Source organism: Colletotrichum phormii (assembly GCF_030913505.1).
Source record: "Colletotrichum phormii strain CBS 102054 chromosome Unknown BDP81scaffold_2, whole genome shotgun sequence".
NCBI lineage: Eukaryota > Fungi > Ascomycota > Sordariomycetes > Glomerellales > Glomerellaceae > Colletotrichum > Colletotrichum phormii.
The window spans coordinates 280,421-298,412 of NW_026851444.1; the positions used below are offsets into that span (position 1 = coordinate 280,421).

Genomic DNA, 17,992 nt, shown 5'->3' on the forward strand with positions numbered 1-17,992 from the left:
GACGTGGCGCCAGTGCTTGTTCCGCCTCACTTGAGCCAATGGCTCTAAAGCACGCACGACAGTGATCACTTGGACTCTGAGACTGCCAGAATTTGTCTCCTTTCGTGGGGACAGCGTGGGGTAGGCCTGCGTCAGGGACCCCTTACTCCCGCACCTTGAACCCTGCCACCGACGAGTGATGCTTGTGATGTTTGGCACTGCTGGGAAAGCTTCCCCCTGCTTCTCGAGAATCTACTTTTCTCCCACAGCTTAGCCCAATTGTGCCCTCCCGGTATTGTCCTAGTCAGGACGCATCTCGTCACTCTTGGTCCCTTATTTCCCAACTCTATCCAGTGTCAAGCCGAGACAAGAAACCTGTTGCTTCCTTGTCATAACTGCCCATTGCACTTTTGTCTGTTGTTTACGCCACAACACGGTCTCACAGGCGACAAGATACCTCTCAATACATCCATTCGAGTCTCGCGATACCGGCCCAAGAGACTCGAACTTCTCACTCCGGCTTGGGCACCGCACTACCACAAGAACATTGAGAACTTGTCAAGAAAAGAAATCCCAATCTCATCTCTCGCCAAAGACAGCCGTCCACGTGCGCCACAGACAACATCAGACCATCTCCCCGGATCAGCATTGATCAACTTTTGCGAAACAAGGACCCCCATAATCCACGAGTCCCGGAAGCATGAATTCGGAAGAACCAGTCGATTTCTGCCCCTACCGGCAGAACCTTGATTGGAGCCAAGTCCAAACCCAAGACTTCTCCAACGTCCAGTATTTCCAACCATCAGATTCAGAGCTGGAAAATGGTATGTCACTTTAGATTGCGCTTTGAGTATTGCATTAGCACGCCTAACCCCCTCATCTTACAGACGGCGACGTATATGCCAATGGCGTGACGTATCCCTCACAACCTGCACAGGCCAGCAGCAGCAGCAAAAAGAGCAAGAAGAAGGCCAAGAAGGAGAAGAAGGCAGCACAATACACTTATGAAGAGCCACCAGCTGCCGCTCCTGAACTTCCCACGCCTGAACCGCCTCAAGATACCGGTATAGCCGAAGACGAGTGGCCAACGACTGCACCTTCAAAAAAGGACAAGAAGAAAAAGAAGAAGGGCAAGAAGGAGGAAGCTGCTGCGCCTCCGCCGCCTCCGCCTCCGCCACCCGTAGAACTCGAGTCCGAACCGGAACCTGAGCTTGAACCTGAGCCCGAGCCCGAGCCTACGCCTGAACCAATAAAAGAGGAAGAGGTCGTTGTAGAGGAGGCACCAGTGTCTCCGACGAAGACGAAGGAATCCTCCAAAAAGGACAAGGACAAGGAAAAGAAGAAAGACAAGAAGAAGAAGAAGAAGGGCAAGGGCGGAAAAGACGCCGAACCGGAGCCGGTTGAGAGCTCAAGATCGATCCCTCCTCCCCCACCGCCACCCCCGGTTGAGGACGTAAGGCCACCAAAGATGGAGGATGTCCCAGCTCCGCCTCCGGAGACCGTCATTGAGGCCAAGGAGGAACCCCCGGCCGTCGAAGCGGATATTGAGCCCGCTGCTGACCGGAGTCTCGATGACGCCAAAGACGACGAGAAGGCAGCGACGGAGATATCGCCAGAAGCCGCAGCCGACATTGCAGAGGTAACGGAGTCTGCAGCTGTAGATCCCGCCGCCGCCGAAGCTCCTGTTGAAGCGCCGACAGAAGACAGCCAAGATCACGCGGCCGATACCCCAGCCGTCGATGACACCTCAGCTACCACGCCGGCAGAAGCGACAACTGAGTCAGCAGAGACTGCACCTGAAGCTCCCACGGAGGAGGTTACAGCCGATGAGCCTTCAGCACCGGGAGCCGAACCTCAGACTGACGACACACCACCTACCGAAGCTGTTCCCGAGGCTCCTGAGGCCCAGGCTGAAGCCGAAGCTGACAAGGAGGCGGACGACAATACTCAAGACGCAGCTTCTGCCGACACACCTGCTGATGTAGTCCCCGAGTCAGCTGCAGAGACTCCAGCAGAGGACAAATCTGACGAGTCTGCACCCACGACAGACGATGCGGCCCCGGCAACCGACGAAGACAAGCCCGCGGAGTCCACCGCCTCAGATCCGGCTCCCGAAGCTCCTCTTGACGCAAAGCCCGAGGATCCTACACCGACAGAGGAGCCCGCTAGCGAACCTGCAGCTGAGCCTGCTTCGGAAGATATCGCGCCTGCCACAGAGGCGGCGGTTGATGCCTCAGTCGAAACCGAGTCTGGAGATGCTGCTCCTGTGGAGGAAGAGGCAACTGAAGACGCTCCTGCTGAGTCAAAGCCTGAAGATCCCACGCCAGCTCCGGAAGAGCTTGTAGCCTTGGAAGAGCCAGCAACAGCTCCTGCAGATGATAAGCCAGAGGATTCTGCTCCTGTAGATGAACCAGTCGCTGAGACTCCCGAGGAGCCAAAGCAAGAAGACGCCACACCTGTGGAACCTGCGTCTGAAGCGTCAGTTGACGCCGAGCCTGCGGATGCAGCTCCCGTTGAGCCTGTTGCCGAAGCCGTAGAGGAGGCTAAGCCGGATGGCGCTGCCGCTACAGAGGATTCTACTACCGATGCTCCTGCCAATGCTCCAGTTGATGCTCCGGTTGATGCCCCGTCTGACGTCACAGCCGAAGAATCAGCGCCCGCAGAAGAACCTGCTGCTGCCGAAGTCAAGTCTGAGGATCCCGCCCCAGAAGAGGCACCCGCAGAGGTTTCGCCTGAAGAATCCTCCGCTCCTGCTACTCCTGCTGCTCCTGCAGCCGAAGAAACTCCTGAGGCCAAGACTGAGGGTGGTTCTCCTGCAGAAGCACCGGCTGCCGAAGCCACGGCTGACGAGGCATCTGGTGAACCAGCTCCAGCCGAGCCCTCAGCCGAGCCACCGATTGAGGTTACGGAAGAGGCGACTCCAGAGGAGCCAACGTCGGAAGAGGCATCCACGGTTGAACCGGCTTCGACAGAGGCATCTTCAGTTCCTTCCGAGGTCACACCTGAGGTCACCAAGGAGGCTGAGACGGCCGACGCTGCACCGGCGGAGACTGATGCCGCCGATGCTCCGGCTGAGGTGGCTGCCGAGACCCCGGCAGCTGAAGAAGTAGCGCCATCGGAATATGCACCCACTGAACCTGCAGTTGATACACCAGCTGTGGAGTATGCAACCGAGGCCGCAGTCGTCGAGACAGATGCCCCCGCGGATGATGCTGCAAAGTCCGAAGAGGCTGAACCAGCCCCCGCCGCCTCCGAGGAAGCGCCAGCACCTGATGCTCCGGCCGAAGCGGCTGAAAGCGAGGAACCTACTCCTGCTGAGCCGACCGAGGTTAAAGAAGAGGCAGCACCTCCTGAGGCCGAACCTCCGGTTATCCCAGAGGATGCAACAACCGCCGATGCAGCTGCTGAAGAGTCCAAGCCTGACGACGCCGCCGCTGAGGCAGAGTCAGCTGCGCCACAAGAAGAAGCTCCTCCGGCTGTTGAAGATGCGCCCGCTCCCGTCGAGGCGGATGACAAGTCAGTTGAGCCTGTCACCAGTACCGAACCAGCAGAGGAGCAGCCTACCACTGCAGACAAGGAAGTCGACTCAGCGACTCAACCGGCAGAGACCGAAAACGAACCCGCGGTCGCTGAGGCGGCCGAGGCATCCGTCGAAGTAGACGCCCGTCCTGCGGATGCTCCTGAGCCTGCCGCTGAGACCGCAAATGCTGACGATGCCGAGCCTTCCAAGGAGACTGAGCCCGAGGTTGACGCTGAAGCCTCCAAGGAGACTGAAATTGAGCCCTCAACAGAGGTTGCTGAAAGCGCTGAACCTCCCAAAGACTCAGAGCCCGAGGCTGCTGTTGATGCCACATCCGATACCCCTGAGACGGTCGAGGCAACTGCCGACGAGACAAAGAATCCTGAATCTGAACCTGCCCAGGATGAAATCCCCGCTCCTGAGGAAGAGGATAGTCCTTCTGCGGAAACTGAGCCGGAGGCTCCCAAGGCGGAAGAAGTTGAAGTTACAAACGTCGAGCCAGATGCTTCTGAGCCAGTCGAAGCTGAAGCTGAAGTCCCCAAGGAGGCTGCGGTGGAAGCTGCGGTGGAGAATGCTGCCGTAGATGAGCCTTCCGCGGCTCCCGAGGTTGATAACATGGAAGAACCTGCTCCGGTGGTTGCGGCAGAGGTTGAGGCTCCCGCTGACGCTGCTCCTGAGGGTGCTTCTGACGATACTCCCGAAGTCGCTCCTGAGACTTCTTCCGAGGATGCCCTCGAAGTCACTCCTGCGATTGCTACGGAGGCTGTCCCTGAGGCAGCTCCTGAGACCGAACCCGAGGCTGCAGCTGCTACAGTTGAAACAGATGTCACTAAGGAGGCTGAAGCCGAGGCTGCTGTTGAGCCCGACACTGCTCCTGAGGTTGCAACAGCCGAAGCCGAGCCTACTGCAGCCGAGCCCGAGGCACCGAAAGAGGACGAAGCTGCCGCAACACCAGAAGACACCCCAGAGGACACCCCAGATGTCTCCAAGGAAGCCGTAGACGAAACAACAGACGCCGCCACGGAAGACGCAGTTGTCTCAACTGAAGGTATGGACGGATACGAAATCATCAGTGACGGCAAAGAATTCACTTTCACCGTGGCCATTCTCTCCCCAGGGACCAAGGATACTAAAGAAGAGATAGAACCTGCGACTGAAGCTGAAGCCGCACCCGAGGATGCCAAGACCGACGAGACAGTTCCCGATCCCGCCCCGGAGGAGCCGATTGCCGCCGCCGCCGCCGAAGTGGAGACCGAACCAGAAGCTCCTGAGGAACCCAAGACCGAAGTCAACGAGAACGAAGCTGCAACTGAGCCCGAGGCGGCCACGGAAACCACAGCCGCGGAACCAGAGGCACCTGCCGCAACTGAGGATCCTCAGCTTGAACCCGCGGCTGAGGCAGAAGCTGAGTCAACTCCCGAGACCACAGAAGAAGTCTCCGCTGCGGACCCGGTCCCAGACGCCAAAGAGCCTGAGCCGTCAACTGAGGAAGCTGTTCCGGAGAAGGCTGCAGAGACGGCCGCAGATGCTGGCGAGGCGCAACCTGAGACTGATGCTGCCGCTCCCGAACCCGAGGTTCAGCCTGAGGAGTCCGCAGCGGCTGCTGTTGAAGAGCCTGCGCCCGAAACAGAGGTCTCCGCAGATGAAAACGAACCGGAGGCCAAGGTTGAGGACGATGCTGAAGCCAAGGATCCTGAATCTGAAGCACCAGTAGCAGAGCCCGAAGTCGAGACGGCGTCAGCTGAGGCAGCTCCCGCAGCCGAGGACACCAAGGAGCCAGAGGCTGAGGCTATCCCCGAGGCTTCCCCTGAGACGCAGGAGGTCGACCCTGCTGCCGAAGCGGCAAAGGAGCCCAAGCCTGTTGCTAAAGCTGAGCCTGCTGCTGAAGCTGAGCCCGCTGCTGAAGCTGAGCCCGCTGCTGAAGCTGAGGCTGTTTCTGAAGCAGAGCCTGCCGCCGAATCCAAAGATCCCGAGCCCGAGGCAGACACACCCGTCGTGGCCGTTTCAGAGGAAGCGGCGCCGATCCCGGAGACTGTGGCTGAAGAGGTCAAGGAGGCTGATGTTGAGCCTGCTGCTGCTGACCCTGCTGCTGACCCTGCTGCTGAGCCCGCTGTGGAAGCTGACCCAGCTCCTGATTTCAAGGAGGCGGAACCCAAGACCGATGTTGTTACTGAAGCAGACGTCAAGGAACCCGAGGTTGAGGCTACGGCTGAACCTGATGCCGCTCCTGAAGCAGAAGCTGTTGTTGAAGCTCAGGAGCCCGTTTCTGAACCTCCTGCTGTGGCAGCGGTTGAGGAGCCAGAGCCTGCACCTGCGCCCACGGCTGAGGAAGCTGAAGCACCCGAAGCTGATGTCGAAGTGGCGAAAGTCAAAGAAGAAGAGCCTGCGGCTGATGCGGAACCTGTCGCAGAGGTTGCTGATCCTGCTCCTGAGACTGATTCGAAAGAGCCTGAGCCCGAACCGGAATCCACTCCGACCGATGCTGCTCCGGCCGAAGAAGCTGTCGACGTTACAAACACGCCCCCAGAGCCGGAAGCGCCAGCAGCAGCCGAGGAGGCCAAAGAACCCGAAGCGGCTGCTGAAGAAGTTGCTGCAGCAGAAGAAGTCAACGATCCTGAGCCCCAGGCCGAAGTTGTCGAGGATGCGAAGGATGCTGCCGCCGAAGAGACCACTCCGGAGGCTGAGGAGGCCCAACCCGATCCGCCCGCTGCGGTGGAGGAACCCGCTGAGGCGGAGCCTGCACCCGAAGTCAAAGAGGCGGAGGCGGACCCGGTGACTGAGCCAACTTCGGAAGAGACCAGGGAGCCTGAACTCGCCGAAGCCGTTGCGGAGGCGAGTCATGCTGCCGCAGTTGAAGAAACGCCGGCACCGGAACCTGAGCCTACTCAAGAGACCGAGGCCCCCGACGCCGTCGAAGCAGATGCTGTCACCGAACCGGTTGAGGAGACTGCACCTGCTGAGGAACCTGCACCTGCGCCTGCTGATGAGCCTGCGTCTGCTGAGCCTGACGCGCCCGCAGAAGCAGCCGTTGAAGAGCCTACCGAAGCACCTGTTGAAGATCCTGCCCCGGCCGAAGACTCTACACCAGCTGAGGAGTCCGCGGCGGCTGAGGAACCCGCAGCGGGCCTGGAGCCTGCAGCGGCCGAAGAGCCTGCTCCTGCTGAAGAGCCTGCTCCTGCTGAAGAGCCTGCTCCTGCTGAGACAGAGGCGCACGCGGAGCCAGAACCGGCTGCAGAAGCAGCTGTTGAAGAATCTGCACCCATCGAGGAGCCTGCAACAGCTGAGCCGGAAGCACCAGCTGAGCCTGAAGTACCAATTGAGCCAGAGGCGCCTACTGAAGCAGCTGCCGAACCTGTGCCAGTTGAAGGAGCCGCTGCCGCTGAACCAGAACCAACAGCCGAACCAGTCGAAGAGCCTGCTCCTGCTGAGCCAGAGCCACTGGTTGAGGCAGATGTTGAGGCACCCGCTGCGGCTGAAACTGAAGACCACACAGCAGAAGTCGCAGCGGCTGCGGTAGCGGCGGCAGCAGTAGCTACGGGAGCAGCGGTGGCGGCAGGAGCAGATGGTGAGAAGACGCGGTCTTTGGATGCTGAGGAAAGCAAGGATACGGTGGGACCAATTGCCTCTGATGCGAGAGAGGCAGAGAAATCAGGTGAGAACTCCCCTCCTTCCCCTAATCCCGATTCCACCGATGGAGAGGCACGGGAAGGACAGGATGGCCAAGACCCCGAGGATGCCAAACCGGAACCCGTCACGGAGCCTGCCGAGAACGACGCCCCGGAGCCGGAATCCATGGAACCTGTCGAGGAGAATGAGACAGCGACGCCTGCCGAAGCTAGCGAAGGAGATGCCCCGGGAGAGCCCGCCGCTGAGGTTCAGGAGAGCCAAGATGCGGTCGAGGAAGAGCCTGTTGAGGAAGCTGCCTTACCACCTTCGGACGAGCCACCATCTGCCGAGGAGCATTCCACCGATGAGCCTTCCACCGAAGAGACCGAACCACTAGCTCAAGACAATATGGAAGTCACTGCAGACGAAATGCCCACTGAGCAGCCCTCAGAGGAGCCAGTCCTCGAAGACACCACAGTCGAGGCTGAGCCCACTGAACCAGCATCGGATGAACCAGCCCCCGCAGAAGAGGCAGCTCCAGCCGAACCTGCCTCCGACGAGACCGTCTCAGCTGAGCCTCCTCCAGAGGAGGCAATCGCCGAGGAACTCACCCCACAAGAAGCTTCACCCGAAGAACCTGAAGCCGCAGTAGAAGCGTCAGCCGTGGAGGAGCCAGTTCCTGAGGACGTTCCTTCAACCGATACTATTCCCGAGGCAGCAACTGAAGAGCCCGAACCCGTCGAAGCCAGCCCCGAAGAAGCTGCTGCACCTGAGGAAACCTCTCCCGCAGAGCCTGAGCACGTCGAAGACGCATCAAGAGAGATCGATGCCGCTCCCGAAGAAGTTCCAGCGGATCCAGTGCCTGAAGAGTCGGCAGCAGAAGCCACACCAGGGGAGCCAGATGAGACGCAAGAAACTCCTGCTGAGCCCGCCGACGAGCCTGTACCAGAAGTTGTCTACGAAGAGCCCGTCGTGGATGATGCCCCTCCTGAAGAGTCGACTCCGGATGACGCTACTCTTGAAGCCACACCAGAAGACTCTGCAGCGGCCGAAGTAACTCCTGAGGATGCCGTTTCTGAGGAGCCCTCTCCTGAGGAGCCTACCCCCGAAGAAGCTGCTCCTGAAGAAGTTGCCCCCGAAGAGCCCACCCCTGAAGCAGCTGCTCCTGAAGTCGAAGAAGCCGTCCCCGAAGAAGCAGCCTCCGAAGAGCCTGCTCTTGAAGAAACCGTCCCTGAACAGCCTGTTCCCGAAGAAGCTGCTCCTGAAGAGCCAGCTCCCGAAGATCCATCCCCTGAAGAGCCTACTCCTGAAGTAGCCGTTCTTGAAGAAGGTGCCTCTGAAGAACCTGTTTCAGAAGAGCCTACTCCTGAGGCCGCGGATGCCACGACGATAGAGGCTGAGGACGCATCCGAAGAAATACCAGCTGCCTCCGAAGAACCCGCCTCAGAAGCTCCTGTCAACCCCGATGACGCTCCTGAAGACGCCCCTGCAGAGCCCGACGCAGTTGAGGAGGCATCAACTCCTGAGGCAGACGCCAATGGGCCCGAAGAAGCTATACAATCACCGGACGACAACGCGGAGCCAGCCGACAACGATGAGTCAATTGACAAGGACGCACTCATCGCGGGAGCTGCCGCCACCGGTGTTGCTGCTGCAGCCGGCTTGGTTGCTTTCAATGCTGTCAAAGCCTCGGACGACGATGCTACAACTAAGGACGCTCCCGATTCTACTACAGCAGAGGCAATGTCACGTCGCAGCTCATCAGACAAATTGACCCAGACTTTGGAGCACGTTCCGGCACCGGACACAATCACCATGGCGGACCAAAAGGATTCGGATGTGGACGCCAACTTCAGCCCCGTGCTGCGAGACGGATTCTCGGACTGTGGAACGCAAACCGATAGCTCAGTATGGGGTCTCCGGCCCTCGACTCCTGCCGTGATTCTTCCTGAGCTTTCCATGTCACCGGCCGCCAAGGACAGAGCGAGGGCTCTCAGACGGCAGCGCAAGGTCTCCATCAAGCAAGCAGAGGAACTCATAGCGGCTGCTGTGGTCATCTACGCCACAGCCGAAACCCTTCGTCCCCCGATGAGTCCGTCATCGCAGAGCAGCTCGCAACTCCTCAAGGCAATGCCCAGCTGGGAGCAGCAAACGAAGATCAAACCGAAAAAGGCCTTTTTCTCGAGGGTTCTACCAGGCCTTCTTTCCAGACGCAGGAGTACTACCACTACGGGAGCGGATAAAACTAGCAGGTTTGATACTAACTACTTTACAGAGAAGAAGGAAGCAGAGCGCGAGAGGCACCGACGGCGCCGCCACTCCTCAACCCACCATCCTTCATCATTCTCCAGCCGTAGTCGAGGCGAAGACGAGAGCAGAGACCACGAGAGTAGCAGACGTCACTCGCACACGTCTCATCACTCAAGTAGTCGACGACACCGAACCGACAGCGAGCGATCTATTCGATCCGGCGAATCTGTGCCCCGAACTCCACCAGGTCCTCCCAAGAGACAAGATAGCGGTTTCTCCGAGAGCCCCCAGACTCATTCGCACCGCCATCGCAGCGAACGTAGCGAGCGGAGTGGGAGAAGCGAACGCAGCGAGAGGACCGAGAGAAGCGAGAGAAGCGAAAAAAGTGAGCGAAGCCACCACCGCAGTGAACGTACGCCCGAGGAACAGGCCGCCCATGATCGACGCAAGGAGGAACGACGACTGCTTCGAGAGCAGGAGCGCGAGCGCGATGCCGAGCGTGACAGACAGAAAGACAGGCATCGCGAGAAGGAACGCGAGAAGGAACGCGAGCGCGAACGCCAACGTGAAGTCGACCGCGAGAACGAGGAGAGAGAGCGTTCGCGTCGCAAGGGCAAGGAGCCCGAGACCATCGCCAAGCCCGAGGACACGCCCGAACGCAGCCATCGTTCGCGTCGCCACAGCACGTCAGAGCATCAGCGCCCTCACCGCACTCTCAGCAAGAGAGAATCCATCGAGCCTCCCCCAGAGAAGCCTCGGCGATTCTTCAGCGTCAGAGGTGAACGTTCGACTGGAACCAAATTCCCTCCCCAGGACCCTCCGGCGCCAGCCGCAGCAAAGGACGATACTCCAATGGATAACGACGCAGGACGACAAGAGTCTACTCCCACTCGCGATACTCCCAAGCGTTCGAGCACAACGCGGGAGAAGCCCAGACACAGAGACAGATCTGAAGGCGGCGGCGTTGCCAAGTTGCAAAAGGCCCGCGAAGGTGTTGCCGAAGAAGCTCGCAGGGCTGCTGAGAAGGCCGAACGGGCTGCCGCAAGGGCTGAGAGGGCCGAGAGAGCTGAGAGGACTGAGAGAGCCGAGAGGACTGAGAGAGCCGAGAGAGCTGAGGCGGCCGACAAACCGAGATCAAAGCACTCGGATGACCATCGGCGCCAAGAGAGGAGGAGGGAGCGAGATGGCGAGAAGGTTAGAGACAGAGAAAGGGAGAGGGAGAGAGACAAGGACAAGGAGAAGGAGAAGTCAAAGGGTATCAAGGGCGTGTTCAAGCGTCTCTTCAACTAATGACTGGGGATGTGTGTAATGATTCTACGACGATGAGTGTACGCGGACCATGTGTTTTATGGGAACGGTATTAGACTGCATGTTTTTACTTGAGATTTTTGGTTACTTGGGAGGCGCTTTGGAGACGGTTTGATGATTGTCTTGGATGATCTTGACGATTATTTCCATTTTCTAATGGTTAATCGCTTCATGATTAATGTATTTGGGACTGAATGTCAAATGCCTGATGAGTTTCTACAATCTACACTTGATACGATGCAATGTCTTTGAGATATGCTTGTAGAGTTACTTCATGAAAAAGCGACAAGAGCCACCACGGCTTAGACGGATGGCGAGAAGTTCTGAAAATTGGCTATTCCGTGAATCGCCCGTCGGACTTTGTTGCGTGATATTTCCGGTTTGAGTCCGCTAACGTTATGCGGGATGTGGGTTCTCGTGAAGTTTCCTCATGCTTGGGGCAATGTCTCGGCCGAGTGAGGTCACGATGCCCCCGCGAGAAACGTCTCTGGTGTTGCATCAGCTAAAACGATAGATTTCAATGCGACAACCGCCATCGAAACTATCGAACCTTGTTCAGATGACTATCTAGATGGTCTCGATTCACAAAGAGCATTGGTGTTCCTCCCCGTCTTTGCACGGCGGATGCAAATCTCAGAATGGGGGGGACAGTGGCCGGGATCCGGATTGTGGGTTTCCCGCCCCGCGTTCCTAGCGTCCTGCGCGAATTTTTGCCTATTTTTTCTCTCTTCACCTTGATCTAAAATCCATGGAAAGCACACAACTCTCTTCTTTGCATGTGAAACTCATGATTGTGCTACAGACACCTCGTAACCAAGATGCCCAGCTGCCGCATCTTTTCTGCCCTCTTTATCTTCCCTCTCCATCGAGGACTTCCGCGACATCCTGAACAATGATCCGGACACGGAGGGCGCGCCTTCCGGATTGTGGGGCCAAATCCCCGCCCGTCCCCCACCCCCCCCGCCAGCCCGAACGGCCCGCTAGCGAGGATTTCCCACTCCCCTCCCCCTCCCCCTCCCCCTTCCCCTTTCCAAGTTCCTGACGATCTTTCCTTCAAACCAAGAAGACAATGGAAAACAAGAAACTTAGATCCAGTGACGAAGATGTTTAGTCCATTTAAAGAAGGTCGGTTGGGTAAAAGTGCTTGTTTTAAACTCCTCCTTGTTGTTCTGCACGCAACGCGGCACGACCCCAGTTCCCCCCGAGGCAGTGCTTAATTTTTTTCCCCGGGGGAAGGGCGGTCCGCGAGCACAAAGTCCCGGGATGTGGGTTTCAGTAAACGACGTCCGTTGAGTCCTTGACCGCCGGTTCCATAACGTTATCTCTCCAACTTTCCTCTCTTTCTTCCTCTCATTCTCTTTTCTCTGCCCTTTTTTGGCGGTAAGTACGCTCAAGTTTAAGCGCCTGTCACCCCACCGGCTGCTTATGTTTGACGCTTCTCTGAGGCACGTAGGCGCTTTGGAGGTGAGAATTGTAGGGGGGAAGAGAGATAGAGTGTGTCTGCGTGAGCTGAGTTAAGGTAGTGTGTGTGTGCCAAAGTTGGGCCTCACTGCCTCAATGAAGATGCGGCCTCGGTTGGCCAATTCCCAAGATCTCGTAAATCCTAGGCAATGAAAACCCTCAAAAGCCGACAAACACTTGCCAAGTTCCAATAAAGCCTTGCAGAGTCAACTCTGACTGGTCCCTCGTTTACGGATGATTCGGTTGTTATCGTTGGATGGGGGTCTTGTGCTCTTCTCAGCTCATTTAAACTACGTACGCGTCCCCTCCCAACACTAGGAACCCTCGGTTGCTGCCGCCCATGGCCGAGAAGGCAAAAAAATGCTTGTTTTCTATTCAAGGGTTCTGGATAACAAGGCTTTCTGGATCAACAAGACTCTATCGTTAGCTTGTTACCCGCATGGAGAGTTGCCTTAGCTAGTTTCTGAGCGTCAAGCGAAGCATGGGGTGTTTCTGTCAGTTTCTTTTGTTTTTCGGTTATCCAGGCTGCAGCCTGGCATGGGGGACGGGTTGTGAGAGGTACGGATAGTCATGCGGACACACAAGAAAACCGATAATTCGGTGCTTCTGCATGTTGCATATTACATGACCTGTACTCCGTGTCGCCCCCCGCCCCCCCCCCCCCGGTTTGACATCGGAGAAGGATTCCCTATTCAGGTCCCGTTGCCTATCTGCGGACTACTTGGAAGTTTTTCTGCCCTCTCGAGTCTGTTCGCATTGCCATAGTGGAGTATCCTGCGAGCATTTACGCGAGGACCATGGTAGTCTGGCAGATAGGCAAACAGAACCGAGTCAACATGGAGGGGTTGCGATTTCCAAAGAGCTAGAAGTCGTCAACTTTTCTGCCCATGGCGCCGGAGTCCGTTGTTGAAACCCTGGCTCAACATATCCCCATTGGACCGCTTGAAACGTATTTCCCAGCTTGTCATCGTGTAAGGCAATCTATGCCTGCCTTCTTACCCTTGCCTTGTGGATTTGGTATATCCAGGTCAAGCTGCAAGCATACCTGCAGGCACTGCCGTGAAGAACCGAGTCAGACGTATACCTCTCTCCCTTGTCCCTGGACTATCTTCGTCTTAACGCTGTTGTCTGCAGTCTGTAAGCTGACGCCCCTCCAGAAGTCTGCAGCGGAAATATGTAACCCCTTCTCGGTTTTCATCTGTTTTCATTTGACCATTGTTTTGGAATCAGGGCTGCCTGCCACATGTCATATTCATGTCTGGACTTACAAGGGAGGGACAATAAAAGGTGTGGCGTACGGATACGGATATGGGTATCTACTCGGCCCGCTTAGCCTTGGATGAAGAGCCACGCCCCGAAAACGCGTACATCCAAATCTTGTTATGACGCCTGCGAGTCTCCGCAAGTGGAATGAACGCGAGGGGGTGGTGGAGGGGGAGGATGATGCAAGATAGCACCGCCTTGAAACCTTCAGCTTTTGGTGATCGACCATCGCGATGTCGAAATTGAGCAACTTTCAAGATGCATACTATCCCCTGCCAAGAGCTCTTGCGGGCGGTCCCGCCATCCCGTGAGGCCGAGAGCGCCGTGTAAGTCTATTCCCTTCGGCCTGGTCCGGATCATCGTCAGCACCCCTCCACCCGTCCCTCTTCAGCTGACCCCCCACCCTCAAGAAGCATATTGAATATCGAGCTTTGCCCTGGACGTATGGACGCGTGTACACACCGGATAGTCAACCTTGTTTGGGAGAAGTAGCCAGTGAGTTGCTATCGTGAGATACTATCAGCTGTCAGTTTCCGGTGTGAGTTCCTGCGTCTCTTGGCAGAAAAAAGGTTGTCCGCATGGCGGGAACGGCGGAGGGTAAGAGGGGTCTTCCAATGATTCGCCTATCCAGCTTTGACAACCGACGATAGCGGGGCAAGACCGAAGTATCATCCAAACCAAGAAACGAGGTCGGTGGCAAATTGGAGGTGGCAGTCGACACTTCAGAAGCGCGTTTTTTTTTGTGGATTTTCGAGCTTTGGTGTTTTGGGAGGATTGTCCAATTCAACTTTGCCGTCCGATCCTTGACTCAGATGCTAGCGCAAGGCCTCGCTCCCTCTCTACATCGGCACATCGGAAAAGTGACTGAATCCGTCTTTGTGATATTGAATGTGACTTCTTCTAGCCTTCTAGCGCCAGCGTGCTACATTCCCTGTCGCCAACTTCGATGCAAAGCAGAAGGGTCGGATGGAGAAGTCGTCAGCTCAAGTGGCTCGTGCTACTACGGGCATCTTGTAACTCTCGCAGACGCAGTTGTCTAGCACCCAGGCCGCTTACGAAGGGCAGGAAAAAGCGCAATATCGTCGGTTTTCAGCTCTTCGTATTAGACTCGTGCGGCTCGTGCGGCTCGTGCGGCTCGTGCGGATGCTCCCGTAAAGTCAAACTTAGAAAAAGAAAAAAAAGCATAGAGCAAGCGGGGTGCAGTTGTGCCAAGACCGTGGAGTACGGGGCGGGATGTCTCGGTGAACGATCATGCCCGAGGCCGAGAGTCGGCCAAGTCGGTGGCTGTGACCGGAACACACGGACCAAGACTGTTAACGACCGAAAGCCGTGATGATTGCAGACGAAAATTTTGCTTGTGGACCTGACTTTCCTGTGATAGTGACCGCTTCGCATGGCGATATTGTGATGGAGAAACCCAAGAGGTTGCTTAGATGGACAGCTGCAGGTAGACGAGTTGCGGGCGTGTCAAGAGTCAGGAGCATAGTATTCGATCCAGGGGGAACGGCGGTGAAAGCAAGTGATCGTATGCATTGCGTCTAGACCGTATTCGACGGGTCCTACCACAAATGCAGTACGGATACTTCGTGTAGGTAGTAGGCGCTGGGACGCCTTTCGTTCGGGAGATGAAATATTGGCCCATAGACTCCCCGAGCTCTGCTGATGTACCAATCATTCGCTATTCTCGTTCGAACAGGGCAAGTCAGCCGCTATGTAGCTGGCATGTGACCTATACTCCTGGGTTAGAGATCAGATACTATCATATCAGTGGATCGGACGTGTTCAGGTTCGGCATGAACCTCGAAAGAACGGCAGGCAAGCCAGAGAGTCTAAGGATTAAGCATATACACTATTGCTTTTTGGGAGCTCGCAATCCCCCCCATGGAGGGATTTCGGGAGCAACCGACAAAGTACATACCAACGAACGGCGGGTGATGGCCCATCGAGCCCACCTTTGGGAGAAGGTTATCTCGAAGGGGGGTATAGAGGGGCAGAGGCGAAATTTGATGCGAGCGACTTCGGCAGCACCGTGATGGAGAAGTTGGAAATGCCAAGACTTAATTGCCTATTCTGGCCATGGGAGACGAACAAAAAGGGGGATTCGGCGATGGCGGCGGATCTCCAGATGACGGTAAGTTATTATCCACGGGTTGATGTTACTTAGTGAAGCCATGATCTGTTCTCTGGTTGTAGATAGATGGCTGGGTCATGGAAGATAGCAGAGTGTCGTTCCATCGATGAGGTGAAGTTTCCAAGCGGCGATGTCGTCGTTGCACTGGGAAACCCGCGGGTTGTTTCCCGCGACACTGGAGTAATGGGCGGACGAGGTTTAGGCTGGGAGGAAGTTGCAGTTCGTGGTTGTGGTGGTGGTGGTGGTGGTCGTCGTCGTCGTCGTCGAAATGGCGGCTCAGGGTAGCCCCTGGCCCCGGTGAGCTAAGACATTCCGGTATTAGTGCCATGCAATGCGGGAAGCGGCATTTGTCTAGCGCTGTGCACTGTCCGCTAACGCACCCTTGCGGGGGCCACGTTGGTGGGTTCTAAAAGAGGTAGCATCCAGAGATGAGGCTTGCGCGGCCAAGCAGGGGGGGCATCCATCGCTGAGAGAGCAGACTTGGGATTTGGGAAGGGGAAGGGCCCGAAGGGGGAAGGGTGAAGGGGGGCAACGGGTGACGGGGGGAGTCTCGGAGGCGAGCTTCTTGCCATTGGCACTTTGCGATGTTTTTTTTTGCCATTGTCCACAGTTCCTCCTTCTCCTCCATACATCGATACTCCACCTTCCCATCTTCAACCACCCATCATACACCCCTGCTTCAGATACACGTATCCACAAACCCAACAGCAAATATCGCCGGCCGACATCTTTGACAGGTACATGGGCCTCCCTCGTGCTCTCGTGCCCTGTCAACGCCGCCAAAACCCACCTCCTCCTTGCTCGACAGGACTCCAAGACAAGGGTGTATAGCTATCGAGGCACTGCTCCGTCTTCTTGCTCTTCTTACTTGCATATTGGATCCTGCCAACCTACACGAGGCTAGCATCTCACCTGCGTCAGGTGTCTCTCGTCCGTCTCTCTCTCCCTCTGTCGCTGTCTCCATACCTATTTCTCCATCACTAACGGCCGGCCGCCCCTCTCCTGTCTTGGGTCTACCTAACCCCCCTGCTCTTTGCGTGCCTACTGACCATTGATACTCCCCTGGCCCCCGCAGGGAGCCAGGGACTACGTACGCAATCGCAGTCCGATGGTGCTTCCCGCGAATGGCGCCTGAGCCCGCTACGGAGACTTGACGGGAGCTTCTTCTAGTCAAGCATACTTTGCGCGCTTGCAAGATGATAACGAGATTGAATTCAGAGTCTAATTACCAAGAGGAAAAGAGTCGTGCTGATCCGGCACACGAGAAGCGCTCGCTCTCGGTTCTAAGCTGCAATTCCTGCCTTGAAAGCTGCTTGATGACTGATTTTAGGTACTCCGTGGTTCGCAACAGCCCCTCCCGCGCCATCGATAATCGAGATCCTGCGGGTGATCCTGCATTCGGAACCAGGTTTTGCTCTTGCCGTCCCATGTTCGTACTTCGTCAACTCTCGGGCCTCTCCTGTCGTCTCTTGTCCCGAATCTTCACGATGTGTTTCCCCTGATCAGCCAACGTCCGCCACTGTCAATGACACTTAACCCCACGATAGGGGGCTTTCAACGCAGTGAGCGTCACTCAATACACGTGGGACTGGAAAAAAAACATGCGGCGTTACCGTTGCACTGAGTCCGAGAACTCCCAGCAAGCGTGTCTCAAAGACAGCTTTGCGCGGGGGAAGCAGACGAGATGCAGCTAGGACGGTAGGACCTGCAAGCATCAAACAATTTCCACCGCCGTTGGAGGCTTGACGTTGCTTTTTCCGAGTCAGAGGCTCAACATAGTTACAAACGACATCGGTCACCGAATCTTTATTGTTTTACGATTATTTCTTGTCTCCGTGTGTTCCAGCAATGCTGTAACCTCGTTTGGGTAGACTCCATCCAGAACAGGAGTCTTCGTCTTGGCTACTTGGGAACTAGCCATGTTGGCTCAACTCTTCTCCATATCACCCTGACCCCCCACCCCACATTCTACTTCCCTTGTCCGTTTTTGACGCTCCCATGCCATATCGAACAGTTTTCGTTTTGACGCCGTTGCATTGGATGACGTTGACCGCGGCCACAGTGGGGCCCCGGCGGCTTAAAGGATGGGATACCCTTGCCAAGACGCGTCTGCTCGTCCGCCCATACGCAGCGGAGCAACGCCACAGATTTGGACGTTGAACGGTTCAACAGCATTTTTTGCGCCCTTCTGCTATATCCCATCGTATCTTACTACTGGCCCGATTAGAGCTTTCTCACCGTCAATGTTTCCATCCAACCTATTACGCTAACCGCCAACGGCTTTCCCGCGTAATGCTTGGCATTCGGTTCTATCTTATTGGGCAGCCAAGGTGGGAATATCCCCCTTCTCCTTCATCTAGTTCGGGCACAATGAGGGTCATAGACTCTAGGGTTTTAGTAATGGGGATCCTTATTAGTCAAACCATGATGCCCAAATAGGCATGGTTCATCTCAAGGACATCTCTCCGGTCCTG

At 56.5% G+C, this 17,992-nt stretch overlaps 3 protein-coding genes across 3 annotated transcripts; 2 read left to right on the forward strand and 1 right to left on the reverse strand.

Moving 5' to 3' along the window:
* The first annotated feature begins 291 nt into the window (after positions 1 to 291).
* BDP81DRAFT_79282 (uncharacterized protein) lies at positions 292 to 7,161 on the forward strand. The gene is made up of 4 exons (XM_060596284.1): positions 292 to 803; positions 867 to 4,547; positions 4,644 to 6,859; positions 7,026 to 7,161. Exons 1-4 carry the CDS (start codon positions 680 to 682, stop codon positions 7,029 to 7,031), a joined length of 6,027 nt encoding a protein of 2,008 aa, XP_060450230.1. The 5' UTR covers positions 292 to 679; the 3' UTR covers positions 7,032 to 7,161.
* A 571-nt stretch (positions 7,162 to 7,732) lies between these two features.
* On the reverse strand, positions 7,733 to 9,437 carry BDP81DRAFT_415162 (uncharacterized protein). The gene is made up of 2 exons (XM_060589429.1): positions 9,381 to 9,437; positions 7,733 to 9,323 (listed from the first exon to the last, which is right to left on the reverse strand). The coding sequence occupies exon 2, from the start codon at positions 9,160 to 9,162 to the stop codon at positions 8,062 to 8,064; it is 1,101 nt and encodes a 366-aa protein (XP_060450231.1). The 5' UTR covers positions 9,163 to 9,323; positions 9,381 to 9,437; the 3' UTR covers positions 7,733 to 8,061.
* Positions 9,438 to 12,809: 3,372 nt separating this feature from the next.
* BDP81DRAFT_415165 (uncharacterized protein) lies at positions 12,810 to 13,658 on the forward strand. Its single transcript, XM_060589430.1, has one exon. The coding sequence runs from the start codon at positions 13,012 to 13,014 to the stop codon at positions 13,465 to 13,467; it is 456 nt and encodes a 151-aa protein (XP_060450232.1). The 5' UTR covers positions 12,810 to 13,011; the 3' UTR covers positions 13,468 to 13,658.
* Positions 13,659 to 17,992: the final 4,334 nt, after the last annotated feature.

Coding starts and splice junctions, on each gene's coding strand:
- BDP81DRAFT_79282 (XM_060596284.1), top strand. CDS start 680: ATGAATTCGGAAGAACCAGTCGATTTCTGCCCCTACCGGCAGAACCTT. Junction 804..866: donor AGATTCAGAGCTGGAAAATG/GTATGTCACTTT, acceptor CTCATCTTACAG/ACGGCGACGTATATGCCAAT. Junction 4,548..4,643: donor CGCAGTTGTCTCAACTGAAG/GTATGGACGGAT, acceptor AAGAAGAGATAG/AACCTGCGACTGAAGCTGAA.
- BDP81DRAFT_415162 (XM_060589429.1), bottom strand. CDS start 9,162: ATGACCACAGCAGCCGCTATGAGTTCCTCTGCTTGCTTGATGGAGACC.
- BDP81DRAFT_415165 (XM_060589430.1), top strand. CDS start 13,012: ATGGCGCCGGAGTCCGTTGTTGAAACCCTGGCTCAACATATCCCCATT.